The sequence below is a fragment of the Camelina sativa genome, chromosome 15, assembly GCF_030686135.1.
Source record: "Camelina sativa cultivar CO46 ecotype springtype chromosome 15, ASM3068613v1".
Lineage (NCBI taxonomy): Eukaryota > Viridiplantae > Streptophyta > Magnoliopsida > Brassicales > Brassicaceae > Camelina > Camelina sativa.
Genome location: NC_141894.1, coordinates 26,741,533 through 26,756,667, shown reverse-complemented (window position 1 = coordinate 26,756,667; position 15,135 = coordinate 26,741,533). Strand labels below are relative to the sequence as shown.

The 15,135-nt window shown below is 36.1% G+C and overlaps 1 protein-coding gene across 1 annotated transcript; it reads right to left on the bottom strand.

The window, feature by feature from the left end:
* Nucleotides 1-11,309: 11,309 nt before the first annotated feature.
* LOC104747431 (phosphatidylinositol/phosphatidylcholine transfer protein SFH7) lies at nucleotides 11,310-15,135 on the bottom strand. The gene is made up of 13 exons (XM_010469059.3): nucleotides 14,864-15,135; nucleotides 14,634-14,668; nucleotides 14,292-14,535; nucleotides 13,823-13,922; nucleotides 13,441-13,707; nucleotides 13,273-13,350; nucleotides 13,050-13,201; nucleotides 12,826-12,925; nucleotides 12,642-12,734; nucleotides 12,417-12,531; nucleotides 11,936-12,303; nucleotides 11,788-11,862; nucleotides 11,310-11,681 (listed from the first exon to the last, which is right to left on the bottom strand). Exons 2-13 carry the CDS (start codon nucleotides 14,650-14,652, stop codon nucleotides 11,667-11,669), a joined length of 1,626 nt encoding a protein of 541 aa, XP_010467361.1. The 5' UTR covers nucleotides 14,653-14,668; nucleotides 14,864-15,135; the 3' UTR covers nucleotides 11,310-11,666.

The following is a 15,135-nucleotide window of genomic DNA, read 5'->3' as shown; positions in this document are numbered from 1 at the left end:
GACCGGCGTTGACTCCAGCGTTGACCAACACTTAAAATAAAAATTCTAAATTAAAAAAAAATTATTATAGTAAATTATTTATGGGTTTTCATGATTAAAAGACATTTTCTATTCAATATCCAAATATTTTTTATATATCTCTAATATATTCATCTTATAATTAATTACTTTTTATTTTTCAAGCTAAAGTAAATAGTTAAATAAAAATCATTTATAATTATTTTCAAGATATAAAAATTCATTTATAATAATCTTCAAAATATAAAATCATTTATATTTATGTTCAAGATATAAAAATTTCTAATTATTTTCAAGATATATATATATATATATATATATATATATATATATATAAATCTCTCATAATCAGATTATTTAATTACTACAAAATCAATAAAATCAAATTCAACTACTTTCATTAGAAAATAATATGCAAAAGATTGAGTATATGACTCTTTACTCTAAATTTTGCATGGTAATTGTTATAAAAAAATTTAGACACTCTTTTCTTTAAAATTTACATACTCAAAATAACATATAAACAACAAAAAGTTAACAATATTTACTTTTAACATATGAACATTTTCATTTTTACTCTCTTTTACACAATTACAATATGTTAAATTAATTTTTAGAAATTTTTTTTCAAGTTTGGGTTCTCTATATTACATTTAGGATATATTTAGGAAATATATTAAAAATATCTTTAGATATTGAATTAACATATAAACAACAACAAAAAATTCACAATATCTATTTTTAACATATGAACATTTTCATTTTTACCCTCTTTTACACAATTACAATATGTTAAATTAATTTTTAGAAATTTTTTTAAGGTTTGGGTTCTCTATTTTACATTTAAGATATATTTAGGAAATATATAAAAAATATTTAGATATTGAATAGAATATTTTTTAATTAATAAAAACCATAAATGATTTAATATAATAACTTATTATTTTTTATTTTTTATTTTTTATTTTAGAAATTTTTTTTTGGTCAACGCCGGAGTCAACACTAGTTTTCACCGGAATTAATCAATCAGTATACCAGATTGTATGTCTATGGTGTTGAACACATGACGTCATATAGCTCATGCATGTGGCCATGTAATACATATACTTTGTTTAGTTGAATATACAATAGTATAATTGGTATGTGTGACCATGTATTCACCTATACTTTATGTAGCTAGCCATCTTTTTTCCTTAAATGTTTCTAGCTGAGAACTGTTAAAAGTTAGTTGGTCTTAATATTTTCGCTTTAGTTTTTTGTTTCTGGTCTCGGTTAAACCTATACTTTTTAAAAATATCCATTTAGTTGCACAAGGCTTCAAAGTATATAAAACCAGAGTGATGAGAGAAAGATGAAGATTATGGATCTGAAAAATTAAGAAATTATAAACGAGAAGAAAAAATTAAAAAGAAATTAGAAAAGTGAGGTTTGTCTAGAGATGTGGTTGGTTGGTATGATATTTTTGATTTTTTTAGTTGAGTAATTGTTGTGTGCCTAAAAGAATTAGTTAGAAGGGAGTTTGGTTTAGTTAAATGGTGTTTTTGAAAATATTCATTTAAAATAGTTAAAAGAAAGTATGAAAATGTATTGCCCTGTTTTATTCTCCTATTTTTTTTGTTAGTGGTTGGTTCATGCTAGTGATACTGTTGTTTTCTCTATATAGCTAAGTATTGTCACCTAATTTATAGATCCTTACAACCGACTTAATAGCTTAACTAAAAGTAATATTGCCAAAACCAAGTTCTAAATAGAAAAGGAAACATAATATTTGTATAAGAACTAAAACCTTCTCAATCCTTCTTCTTCCTTCTATGATACATAATGCCAAAGCGTGTATCACCTTTCCTCTTCAGATTTGGCACCTTTGCGTTGACGCAAGTGGTGCTGGCTATGTCTTCTTCCTCTGGAGCATAAGAACTGTCCTAGCTTTTGGATTTATCTTCAACATCTAATTGACCAAACGCTTCAATATAACCCCTGTCACGGTCACCGCCTCACCGTCACCGTCTTCCTCAGAAGACTGAAGATGCAGCATTTGAACAAGTGGATGAACTACTTCAGAAGGACAGAGCAATGGTACAAGAACAAAATATCAAGATATCTATGTCGGTCATTAACAAAAGAAGGATCCAGAAGTGGGAAACTTTACAAAGGATTAGAAGGCAATAGAGGCTTCTAGAAGGTCAAAGAGCTTCATGTTTACAATGGGAATGTAAACATGAAGAAAGAGGTTCCTTTTTTTTTTTTTTTTTTTTTTGGACAAACAAGACTTTCATTCACTTAAAACCTCATAAGAGGGAAGTTCATACAACTAAAAGTTAAGAAAATACAAAGCAAATAAAGATAGTGGTTCCATGAGTTTTCCAAGAAGGTGCTGAGCTTTGAGAAGTCTGTAGTGCTTGAAGAATCTGTTGGGACCATAGCGGAATCGACCATGAAGACAGGCTTCGCGAGTTCCTTGACCAACAAGTGGTCATAGACGGCTCGAGCAATATATGCAACTGAGCTTTTAGAGGAGTGCTCCACAGGGGATACACAAGGTAGGGTTCTCGTCACTAAGAGAAGGCTCAAGAACAATCATTCAAGGTTTTCCACATTTTTAAGACCAAATCTCAAGACTGTTGGTGAAGCTATAAAAAGGGATCGCAAGTGATATGTGTAGGACAGTAACAGAGCAGGTAGGTCCTCCCTCACATGAAGCCATCGGCCATGGAAGTTAAGGAATTCTACACAAAGCTTGTAGTCTGTTCTACACTTCAAAGATAATACAAACCCAAGCTTAATCTCTAGTGGTGATAGGTGGGGAGTCACTACAAGAAAACATTGATTTGCCGACTACAAAAACAGTCACTAAACAGTCGCAAACTACTTAGTTACGACTGATTGGCGACTGACTTACGTAGTCGCTAAACAGTGCGTCGCTAAAATAATCAGTCGCCAAATAGTCGACACGGAGCTACTAATTGGCGACTGATAATTGTGGTCGTTCTTCCCTCGCCAAACAGTCGCGAAAGTTGCGACTGAATTTGCAACTCTTTAGCGACTGATCTGGTTACTCATTTGCGACTGTTTTGGTTACTGATTTGTGTATGTTTCGGTGATTGTTTTACGACTGTTTAATTATCATGTTTTTTTTTTAATTCTGGTAAAAATGAATTATTTGATTTTGTAATACCAAAACTGATTATGAAAACTATAACTAAAACATAACAAACATGAAATTAAACAAAGACATAAGTTTCAACATACATCCAACAGAAGTTCCAAAAAACATCCAAACAACCATTCTAAGAGTACAAGTCGCAAATATTACAAAAAATTTTAAGGTCATGAGGGAAGGAGGGATAGTGAAACAATTCGGAGGCAGAGAGTCTCAAGCTTGGTTCTCTGCAAATATAATTTATCTTATCAATAAGACAACATATATAGATGCTCTATTGAAATAGAAATAGACATCGGTGTGTACAGGTATATGTACAAGAGCTATCTCTATATAAAAGAGATAAACACACTGGGGAAAAAAACTTAAAACTTACTTGTGCAAGCATTTCAATAGAAAGTCTTTAGCCTTTGGTGAGAGGTCTTCTGGAATTGGAGGATGAGCTTTTGTTTAACCAATATGAAGGACAGCGGCAAACTGGAAGCAAAAATTCTTAGTTCTTCTTAGGTTCATATGAGTTAATTCTTAACTCTTTCAAAAATTCTTAGTTCTAAAATATAAGGCAGTTTTATATGCATCAACAATATTGAAATGTATCTTCACCCAATGAATCTGTTTACCTGCTGCTAATACTGCTCGCTACAGACACAGACACATTCACATGTTGAACTGGAAAGAGGAAAGTACCTTAATATCTCTATGCATGATCCCATTCTTGTGAAGATACTCCAAACCAAGCAAAATTTGCTAAGTGTACATTATAATTACCTATCAGAAAAGTTCAAACACAACATTCATCAACATTCAGTTATAGTGAGAAACTTACAGGCTCAGGAAAAGATCCAAACTTTTCCAACAAAGAAGATATTGATCCACCAGGAACAAATTCCATCAAAATATTCAAGGAATCACTCTCTCTTACAGTAACCAAGTATCTCTACAAACAAAAACAAGATAAATAGTGAGAAGAATACAAGACAAATCAATTGTAAATAAATAAAAAAAACTAAATGGATTCGCCTACTTTCAACAATGTTTGGATGTGAAAGATTCTTAAGAAGTTGTACTTCTTCCTCAAGCTCTCGGATACGATCCTATGAAAAACCCAAAAAAAAAATAGTTCCTCAACCACTTAGGGAAACACAAACTGTTACCAAAATTGGGAACAAATTTTAGACAAAAAAAAAAGGAAAATTTTGCCGTAACTCTCACCTGAGTCTTCTCCTTTGAAGCACTGCTAGGAGCAATTAAAACCTAAATCCCAAAAACAATCGCGAATCAGTAGAACAGATCATAAAATTATAGCTAAGAATTTTGAAAACCCACTTGTTTAATTGCAAGAAGCTCGCCGGAATCAAGGTTCATTCCCATGTAAACCCTCCCAAAAGCACAACACCGGAACCAAGAAGTTGTTATTGATACAAGGAGGTTTCTCGATTGAGAGGAATTTAGATCTAGGGTTTTGAGGTTTCGTCTGAAATAATTCGCCGTTTTGTCTCGAAGAAGAAGAAATAATTGAGAAAAGAAATGAGAGATTAGGTTTTGTTCGGAGAAGAAAACGAATAAGAATTGGGCTTTCGCCATTTTGTTACGGCCCAAATTTTGTTAAAGCCCAAATTAAATAAAGCAGTCGCTAAATAGTACCTTTTTAGTCGCAACTTTTAGCGACTGTCAAATTGGTCTCAAAATTAGTCGCAAATTGGCGACTACACTGCGACATTATGCATTAGTCTCAAATTAGCGTCTACTAGGCGACTGTTTTATTTTAGTAGCCATTCAGTAGCAAAACAATCACAATTCAGTCGCTAAATTTAGCGACTGTGTTTTAAGTCGCAACTTGCTGTCGGCAATTCCATGTTTTCTTGTAGTGAGTGGGTTCAAGGGTTATAGGCAGCGGGTTCAACAATTCAGTCGGTTAAGGTTCAAACATATAGCTACACATTGCAAACATCTGACCAGAGCTAATAAAATGTCCTCAACGCATAAATCTATCAAACCATTCTAAAGACGCCAATGTTCTGTTACCGAGGAGCCCTAGACTTGACCAAACAGAAGTATGGGTACTAAAGAGGGTGAGCTTGATATAAACTTACCGACCTCGGATCTGGGTCGGTTCATGCTCGGTTCAAGGCCAGGAAAAGGGGCAATGGCTTGATATGCATCATAACAGATAATAATCACGGTTCCACAAAGCTGCAACCTTAGACTTATACCCAGTGACAAAAGGAGTGCAATATCCATATGGTTATGAGGATTGATTAACCTAGTCTTCCCTAAAGATAGAGTTTCTATGACCGAATGGGAGACCTTTCTCTCCATTATCAAGTAAACACGAATCTGAGAAAAGCTAAGCAGAGCAGTTGAAAGTTCAGACCTGGATATGGGCCACAGAGGTGTTAATGGGCCACAAGGATAATTGAGGTCCATCCTAGTAAACCCTAGGGTTAGTACAGTTGGGAGAAGGGAGCAAGAGTCGCCGCCGTTTTGAAGGATCGGAGTGGCGTGCAGCGATGAGGCATCTTGTTGGGCTATCCGCCAGCTTATAAGCTCGCCGTGTGCCGTCGGCGTTCCCACTGGAGAAAGCACATCTGATGGTCCAAGAGAAGCTCTTGCCATCAACGAAATCCGGTGGGAAGGGGACAGTGGTGGTGCCGATGCTAGTCCAGATCTAGAGCCAAAGGATGTAGTGATGAATTCTTGCTCAGATGTATGAGATGAGAACCGGCTGGACTGTTTTGAAACTTCTGAAATAGGATTCACGAGCGGATATGCATCCGAGATCTGGTTCAGATCGGAGCTTGTAGAGTACCGATTAACTCTTCCGTCGGTAAAGTAACCCTTGGAACAGAAGAGTTCTTGGAGAATTTCGTGTGGATTTTTAGGGAAGGAGAGATTAGAGATAGAGAAAAGGAACATAGCAAAGCTTATGTAAATAGCAGAAGGGTTAAAGAGATCTGTCACCCCCGACGCCGGCAACCAGAGGTCTCACCGGCGCCGGAAGGCATGTTTGAGAAAGGGGTATCGATTCCCGTGCCTGGGAGCTTATTCGTTATTTTCTTTTTTTACTTCTTTTTTTATTGAAGAAATAGGTTCCTAAACTTTAATGAAAAAGGAAATTATCGAAATTCCTATTAGAAATAGAATAGGCAGTTTTCTCCCTTTCTCTCCCTCTCTCTATCATAACAATATCGACAATAGCAAAAACATAGAGAAGAGGCGTGACTTGAAGAAGGAGATTAGGGGTTTTTGGTTTAATTAGATTAAACCAAGATTTAATTAAACCAAAATCAATTAAAATCCATTCTTTTGGTTTACTCAACATATCTCAAACTTTATTCACAGAACATGGATGTTACAATATTGGGGACTGCTCCGCTCCTTTGGCGGAACTATGGGGTGTGTACAATGGTCTACGGATTGCTTGGGATAGTGGTTTATGTAGGGTGGAGTTGGAATTGGATTTCGAAGTTGGTTGTTGGTTTTTTACGGTAAGGGATTAGCGAGGCTCATCCGCTGGCCATCCTGGTACGCTTGTGCCATGGCTTCTTCTCAAGGGACTGGTTAGTCCGGGTTCACCACGTGTATAGGAAGGTAAACCGTCTATTTGGTGGGTTAACTACCTATTTGTATTCTTTGATTTTAGGTCTTCATTCTTTTGATTCATATCCCGATGTAGTTCATTCGATTATGTTGGAGGATTCTGGTGAAATGGCCATTCCTAGAGTTGTTCACTTGTAATTCTTTGTAGTTCATTTTAATACAGTAAGGGAGACGGTTGTTTCCCTTTTTCCACAAAAAAAAAATTAATATTTCTTTCTTTTTTCTTTTTTTTAGGACCTAATGATGGTCAATTGGTGACAGCTTGTCCTGTGGGAAGATTGTTAAAGGGTGAGGACCAGGGTTCGAGGAACGCCTGGCGCACTAATAACCTACTGGTGGATTGGGATATCCACAGTGATGGGTTAGGATCGATGCCCTGCAGGGCCAGCTTGGAGTTCGTTTGGGACAGCTAGCGGGGGGCTAGCAGGGTCCACGGATGGTCCGTTGGGACAGCTAGCGGGGGGCTAGTGGCGTCCGCGGGACAGGTTGTCATATAAAAATTGATTTTTATGTAACAACCCGTCCCGTGGACTCCACTAGCCCCCGCTAGCTGCCCCAACGTACCGTCTGTGGACCCTGCTAGCCCCCGCTAGCCATCCCAACGGACCCCACCAACTTGTCATGTGGGAAGGTTGTTAAAGGGTGAGGACCAGGGTTCGAGGAACGCCTGGCGCACCAATAACCTACTGGTGGATTAGGATATCCACAGTGATGGGTTAGGATCGATGCCCTGCAGGGCCAGCTTGGGGTCCGTTGGGATGGCTAGTGGGGGGGCTAGCAGGGTCCACGGACGGTCCGTTGGGGCAGCTAGCGGGGGGCTAGTGGGGTCCACAGGACGGGTTGTTACAGGTCGTAGTTGAATTATGTCGATAAAGTGTCTTGATAAGATGACTTCAGATTGATTAAGTGTGTTTTTGATTTTTAAAAACCCTTTTAAATCTCTTGTAAATCCGTTGAAAACTTTAATGAAGTGTGTTTCTTTAACAGATGGCATCCAATGATTTTGAAGCCCTTGCACTACCGAAAAGCATATATGTTATGGGTTTTGAACCAATTGGTGGAGCAACCATATGTCAACATTCGGACTTAAACCTAGTTGACAAGGTTAAAAGTGTATTAGGAAAAGAATCTTTCAAGACGCTTCAAGCTTCCTTCATTGGGCCTATTGTAATACCCGCGAACCAAAACTCTGCGTTTTGGGGGTGGGTGTCGATCGATACCAAGGTGGTGTCGGTCGACACTAATTTTTGTCTGGTTCGACCAATTCGATTTAATTATCGATTTGGGACGGTTTGAGAGATGGTGGCCGTGGTTTGATTCGAGATTGGAAGCTAGGTCCACTGGGGAAAACCTTAATTTCACAACCTTTTGCCAAGTAGAGTACTGATTTTGATGGCTGTCCGAGATTGACGGAGAGATTTGCGGTGTAGAGAGCATCTCCATTGCGTGAAAGGTTAGCGGGAACAGACGGTGGCCCTGAATTGAATCAAATCTAGAAACTAGGTCCACTGATGAAAACCCTATTTTCTCAAACAATTTCCAAGATGAAGAAAGAGTGAGACAGCCTCCCGAGTTTTGCAAAGAAATTTGTTGAGCAAAGAGCATCTCCGGTGAGTGAGAGATCAACGGGAGCCGATAATGGTTGTGGTTTGGTTTGGAGACGCAAGTTAAGAAGGATTGAAAAAGGTTATAACTAATAGAAGTGGATCTAGGATGAATAAGTATTGAATCGATGAGATCCCAACGTCGGCGAGCAACAACACCGCCGGCGCCGAATATTTTAGTTGGAAGGGGCTTCTCGATAATCGTGTCTAGGAGCTTTCTATATTTAATCGTGATGTTTACCTAAATAAGGGAACAACCACATGAGATGGATTGTTCGATTAAGGTGTTGACGTGTTCTCCCGCTACCTCCCGCAAACGCAGCGTTTGCGGGTGGTAGCGGTTGCTAGCGATTGGAACCAATCACACAAAATGCTCCCAATCGCTCATAATCGCTTCCAACCGCTTCAAACCACTGAATTCCAAAAGCTGCTTCCTGCAAGCGTTTGCGGTTGCGGGTGATTGCGGTTGGAATTTTTTTTTTTTTGTAAAAAAACTTAAAAGAAATCAATGATAATGAAATTTTTTTTTTGTTATATCTTCTATCTAACCATTTTACTCATTAAGGATAGGAGAAAATGAAGTACGGATACGATTGTAGAGATTATAAAATAAACAATTAGAAGAAAATAATATTCCAATTAACAATAACCCGGAAAACTTGATGTAAATTTAATGGCACATCGCATATAAGTTCAAAAAAATCTAAATAAATATAATATTTCATCAGACATTTAAAAAAATAAAATTATTTGTGAAAAATATTAAAACAAATCACCAGTGACTCTTCTCAAGTCTCACTTGACCATTCCTACCGATGCTACTACTGACCAACGATCTAAGAGGGAATAAGTATTTCAATATGAAATTTATTTGTTTTTTGAATAATTATTTTAGTATTTTTTAATAAATTTTAATTATAAATCAAGTTTAATAAAAATTTTGGTGTTTTTAAACATCTATATATTATCTATCACATTTATTATGTTCCAACCGCTATTGCACCCGCTGATCAACCAGTCGTAAAATTCCCGCAAACACACCAATTTTAAACCGCTAAACCAGTCGTTCAAAACGCTTAATAACGCTTGAAACCGCAATCGCCCGCTTCCGCAGTCTCCCGCAACCGCAACTGAACCGCAACGTTTGAACCAGTCAGACCCTAAAAGTATATCTCTCTCTATATGTGCTAGCATTTCCTATGATTTCATATCTTCATATTATGTTGATCAAATAATTATATAGTGGATGGTGATCGTATTAGCACGATTGTGCATTACGGTCTAAAAGAATACATGCAAGATTAAAAAATAAAATAAAATAAAATGCATATCAGTTCTTTTCTCATTGTTTACGAAATTCTATACACGGGATTTTTGTGTTGGCCTTGGTGTCTCAGTCACATACAAGAAGCTTCAGACGAAAAATAGTGAGTGTGTGTGAGACAATAAATTAATATTTATTTCATTAATATTGATTTGGGTTTGATAGATAAGGATGATTAGGGTTGTAAATTGGTCTGTCCATGTCCAAATGGGTATGACCAATTGGACACATACATTTTATGGTTATTTATGGTAAAGGCTCAAATACACCCATACCCAAATATGTCCAAACCAAATAGGACCATGACCAATTGGTCTGTCCATTGGTTGTAGATTGAACCAAAATTTAAAACTCATAATTTACTAAAGGTTCATAAACTCATAATTATAAAGTTTCATAAACTCATAATTATAAAAGTTCATAAATTCATAATTGGATTAAAAGAGGGGAGAGATAGAAACTCTAATTTCGTGTTTTTGACAAAATGAAAAAAAAAATTTCTCCCAAATTTTACAATCCCTAATTTTGAAAAATTATTGGACAGCCCATGTCCAAATTAGTTTGGACCATTTATTAATGGGCTAAAATGGTTTTAGGTCCATTTGACCATTTCAAATTTGGTTATGACCATAACCGGTCCAATTTAATTTGGACCTGGACAGCCCATGGTCTCTGAGCCCAATTGAGATCTCTAAGGATGATCATTGATGGATTCACAATGTTTAATTAGCATTAGTGCTAAGTGATTGGTTAACCAATTCTTAATTTGTGCATGGTATCAATCCTATTTGTGCTAAGTAATTTAACCCGGGCATTTTCGGTATTACATTTTGGATTCCAAACTCGAGAAATAAAGCTAATGAAACAAGTTTATTGTATAGCTAGACCAGGAATTTCTTTATGTTGCTCAAAGATAGAGATGCAAGCTTGGACTACTGGAGAGATCCTATTTTTGTGAAGATAAATAGATTATTTGCAACGGACATGTGAGTTAGCTTTGTTTCTTGACATATGTAGCGATATTCAAAGAATCCTTCTTGAGCATGTGTTGTTTAGCATCGTTGATAGGAAGTTCATCGGTAGAAAAAACAGATATGGTCAAATAGGATTTTCTTATCTGAATTCTCTCTTTCATTACTAAATATCCATGCACTTAATTATCCATCAATTCAACGACCATTTAAAATGACAGATCTTACTCACGTTGGACCAGTTTCCCATAATCCAATACAAAACACAGTTCTACACCATGAAATACAAACATCTTCATAAGTTTTAAAACAAAAGCAAACACTATCGGAAAAAAATTCGCGCACACACTACTCCTTAGAATGCATATCTCTATACGTGTTTTTGAAAGACAATCCTCCTTTGTTTTCTCTATTTAGTCTCTTACTCGTGCGTCAACCACAACCGAAATCTGTTTATTGTGCACTCGCCTAGCTAGCTCTTGAACTCAAAATTTAGTTATAAAGAACCTCTTCTTAATTTGTCTCACGAAAAAATTCTCATCCGAGCTCTCAAGTCACAAAGTTTCTATATATATCTTTCAGTACTAGAAATGAAAAATGATTCCATGAACAATTCTGTTGGATATAAACTATTTCGTCAAGGACATTACGCAATAGATAATCAACAATTCATCATCCTTACATTATCCATTACTCTGCACGAGATTATAATTCACGTATAAATTTAACATAAAAGAAAAAATTGCAAATAACACCCAATATAAGCACTCTAAATTGCAAGGGAACACCCAAAACAAACCTCTTGTGGCAAAATCCACTACTTGTTAAGTAAAAGAAAAGAAGTTATATACAAAACAGGACCGATGGGAGAGTTTATTTTCACTAAAATAATGCATTTATATATCTCATCTGTGTGAGAATCACATAGAAACACTCTTGCTTCTCATCTGAAATTGTGGTGGGAGATCATATAACCATTGTTCGCTGATTTAGAACATGCAAAACTGGAAAAATAATAATAAGAAAATGATTAGGGACATAGACAAAGAATGTTGGAAACTAATTAAGCATAAAGTATTAACAAAAAGTTTTGTAAATGATTGGTCTCACCAGTCTCTTCTTCTTCTTTTTCTTCTCAATATATGAAAGAATCCCCTTCTGGTTAGCGATCGTTTCATCCAAAGCCTAAGCCGGAACACATAACGTAATCGTTACTACATATTCGAGTAATTAGGTTGAGGTTATATGTAGATCTTACCTTTTTGGTTTCAGATAACTCATGCTCAAGCACTTGAACTCGGTTAACAGCGGCCTGAAGTTTATCCTCTTTCTCTAAAATATCATCTGCTGATTTCGAGTCAAGGGACTTGTACTTTTCTTCAAGCTCGGCCATTCGTTTCACCATAATTAGGTACTCGGAGTTTGAGACTGGTGGTGCTGGAGATTGATCTTCGTTCGGTTTAGATATTTGTGATTGCTCGTGGTAAACTGAGTTTCCGAATAATGCAGCCTCTGTGAGCTTCTTTGGAACGTCTTTAGATAGCCGGAGCATTGCAACAATTCCCATCACAAAAGCGATAACCCCTCCCACAAGAAAGCTATCATCTTTGTTTTGTGGCCCCTTGCCTACGTAACAGTGTATGAGGAGTAAATAACTCTTGAGGCTTGAGTATTAATGTGAGTATATATATATATATATATATATATATATATATATATATATATATATATAAATGTACCTCTTTTTGGGGTCCTTAAATGAGGTTTTGGAGGCAAAGACACTGCCATGAACTTGTCAATGTGTTTCTCACACACATTCTCTTCGATGGTTTTCATCTTGTTTCTCTCTAGAGGCTACGAATTTGATGTATAGAAGAGTCTTAGATCCATATTTTATGAGAATTATAAGTAGAAAGAAAAGAACACGAAGGCTTTTTGTATTGTTGACAAAGTTCTTAGCTTACTTCAAAGACCATTGATATTGTTGTCCCTTCTACTACAAGCTTATCTTCCTCCTCTGAAATAGTCGAGAACCTAGCTTCGGGGGTCTTATCCATCTACTTCCCATAAGAAAACACTTGTGTTTAGTAAGAGACTCAAAACAGGCTTAATATAGAATAGAAAATGTTAATTAAGCTCAAAGTTAACCTTAAGAAGCTCAGGATCATTCCACGGGCCTTTATCAGATCGCATACAGCCTCCTTTGCCTTCACAAGTGCAACGGCCGCCAAAGAAATGTGGCAACTCGCTAACACATCAAAGGAGTACAACGAGGACTTTTGAGCAATAAGTATTGTATTTGTAGGATGATACCTAATAAAGAAGAAAAAAATCGATATATAATTAAATGAGTTAAAGAGTAGTAATCTTACCTAGCGTCAATGGCTTCAAGTAATTTGCTCTGGTATTTGTTCCCAAGAACATGAATCTTTGATGTCGTCTTTGGATCAAGAAAAGATTTAACTGGCCCCCACAAGAGCCGGAATCCAGGACCCGCATTGATGATAAACATTCTGTGAAGAGTCTACCAAGAAAAAATTATTTAGAACTTTTGTTAACACTTCAAAATTGACAAGTCCATTTGTGAATAGCTACCTCAGGATAGTTGTCGTTATCGATCTTGAGAAGGCGTTGAAGAAGTTCTCTCGCGGATTTGTTGAAGTTCTTAAGTCCCTAATATTTGAAAAAAATGCAACATGCTTTTAAATATTCAAACCACCTTTCGCATTTCAAAAGAAGAAACAACATAAAAATGTAACTAACCACGCCTTGCACATCAAAAATGGTCGTGCTTTGATCAATGTGCTTATTGGCTGCGGCTGAGCAAGAAGGGAACTTGATCTTGAACATCTTCTCAAACTCTTTCACATGGTATCTCTCGTACCGGTCCATCGTAGTCACTTGCAATAGCTTGTTTGCGTCGATTTGGCCTAACCTCTCAATGTAAACCGGTCTGCCTTCTTTGTCCACTCCATGATAGCCTTGAGGATAATGCTTGAGTACTTCATCGATCTCTTCAAACTCAAAATCCTTCATTATCAGAGAAGACAAACCAAACAGAAAATTGTTAATTGAAAAGTATTTTTATAATATTTACTCGGTATGAGATGTTCCAAGATTTTGGGAAAAAAAAAAAAAGATTTACTTCAATGATCGTGTCGGCTCCGAAATCCTTCCTCCATTGAAGCATGTCACTCCACATTTGCTTTGCTTTCTCAATGTCAAATTTTCTCGCCTTTAAGTATCTATCAAAAGATCAAAAGATCCGTAATTAAGATAACTGTCCCAATAATCATAAAATTACAAAAATTATTGGCAATGAAAGACAGAATGAGTAATAAAAAAATCCTAATTAAAATGTGATATTAAACTTAACCTAATAAAAATGTCATTATTTCGGTATATTTGAGTAATTAAAACTGCTGATCTTGCATTTGGCTAACAATTTTAGATTCACTATAACAAAATATCGAACAATATTAATGTGTTAGTTTTTTTCGTTAAACTATTGACTTGAAAACCATATATTAGTTGACTTCATGCGTCAACTATATTATTCATAACACATCGCAATATTTGGCCTAATTGGAATAACCAAGGAAAAAATGAATAACCTGAGCATCATATGAAGATCGTCATGTTTGGAGGGTAAAAGGTCGTCGTAGGCAAGAACTTCACGGAACGCGTCAAGAGACTGACGATCCTCTGCGTTGATGTTGTCAACGGACACGATTCTGCTGCTGCTCCTCCGAGTCTTCTTCTTGAACGAGTTCTTGAATCTGTTTGATGCACTTATCGCTTTTTTTTTAAGCGAGCCCATCTTCACTATCTTCCTCCCATCCTCTGAAGTCTCCAAATCTAAACCGCACATGATTATTTTGCATTAACATTTAGACAGGACAAACAAAAAAAAATTGTATTATTGACAAGGCAAATGCATTGTTGACTTCTATAACCTTGTTTGGTGTCAGCCATGGTTTTGATGAAACACCTACAAGACGATTAAGATGGTTCCAAATAAGTATTGGCCAGATTATTCATACAATTGTGTAATGAAACACCCAATCGCACAATGAAGTTCATCATATTGATCCCGGAGAAGGGTAGATGGTGACAGATCAAGAAAAAGAGAATCCAAAATAAGAATTAATCAAGATTTAGAAAATATATTTTTTCTTGTTCTTACCTTATTGGGGATGTGTGCTTGAGGGGGGAAGGTGGAAGATGGTAATGGCGAGGATCATCTGAAACTAATCAAGACATGTAAAAAATTACTTGATATGTTCTTTCTAACAAGCTATTGATTAGGTCCAAAAGATTTTTTCGTTTTTACAATTGGTTCATTTTCTTAATGTATGGAAATGGACATGGACATGTGTGCGATATAATATTAAAATTTATGAAAATCGAAGCATAGCTGGACAGTAAATGCTAAATAATTGTAAAGTGTATGACGCC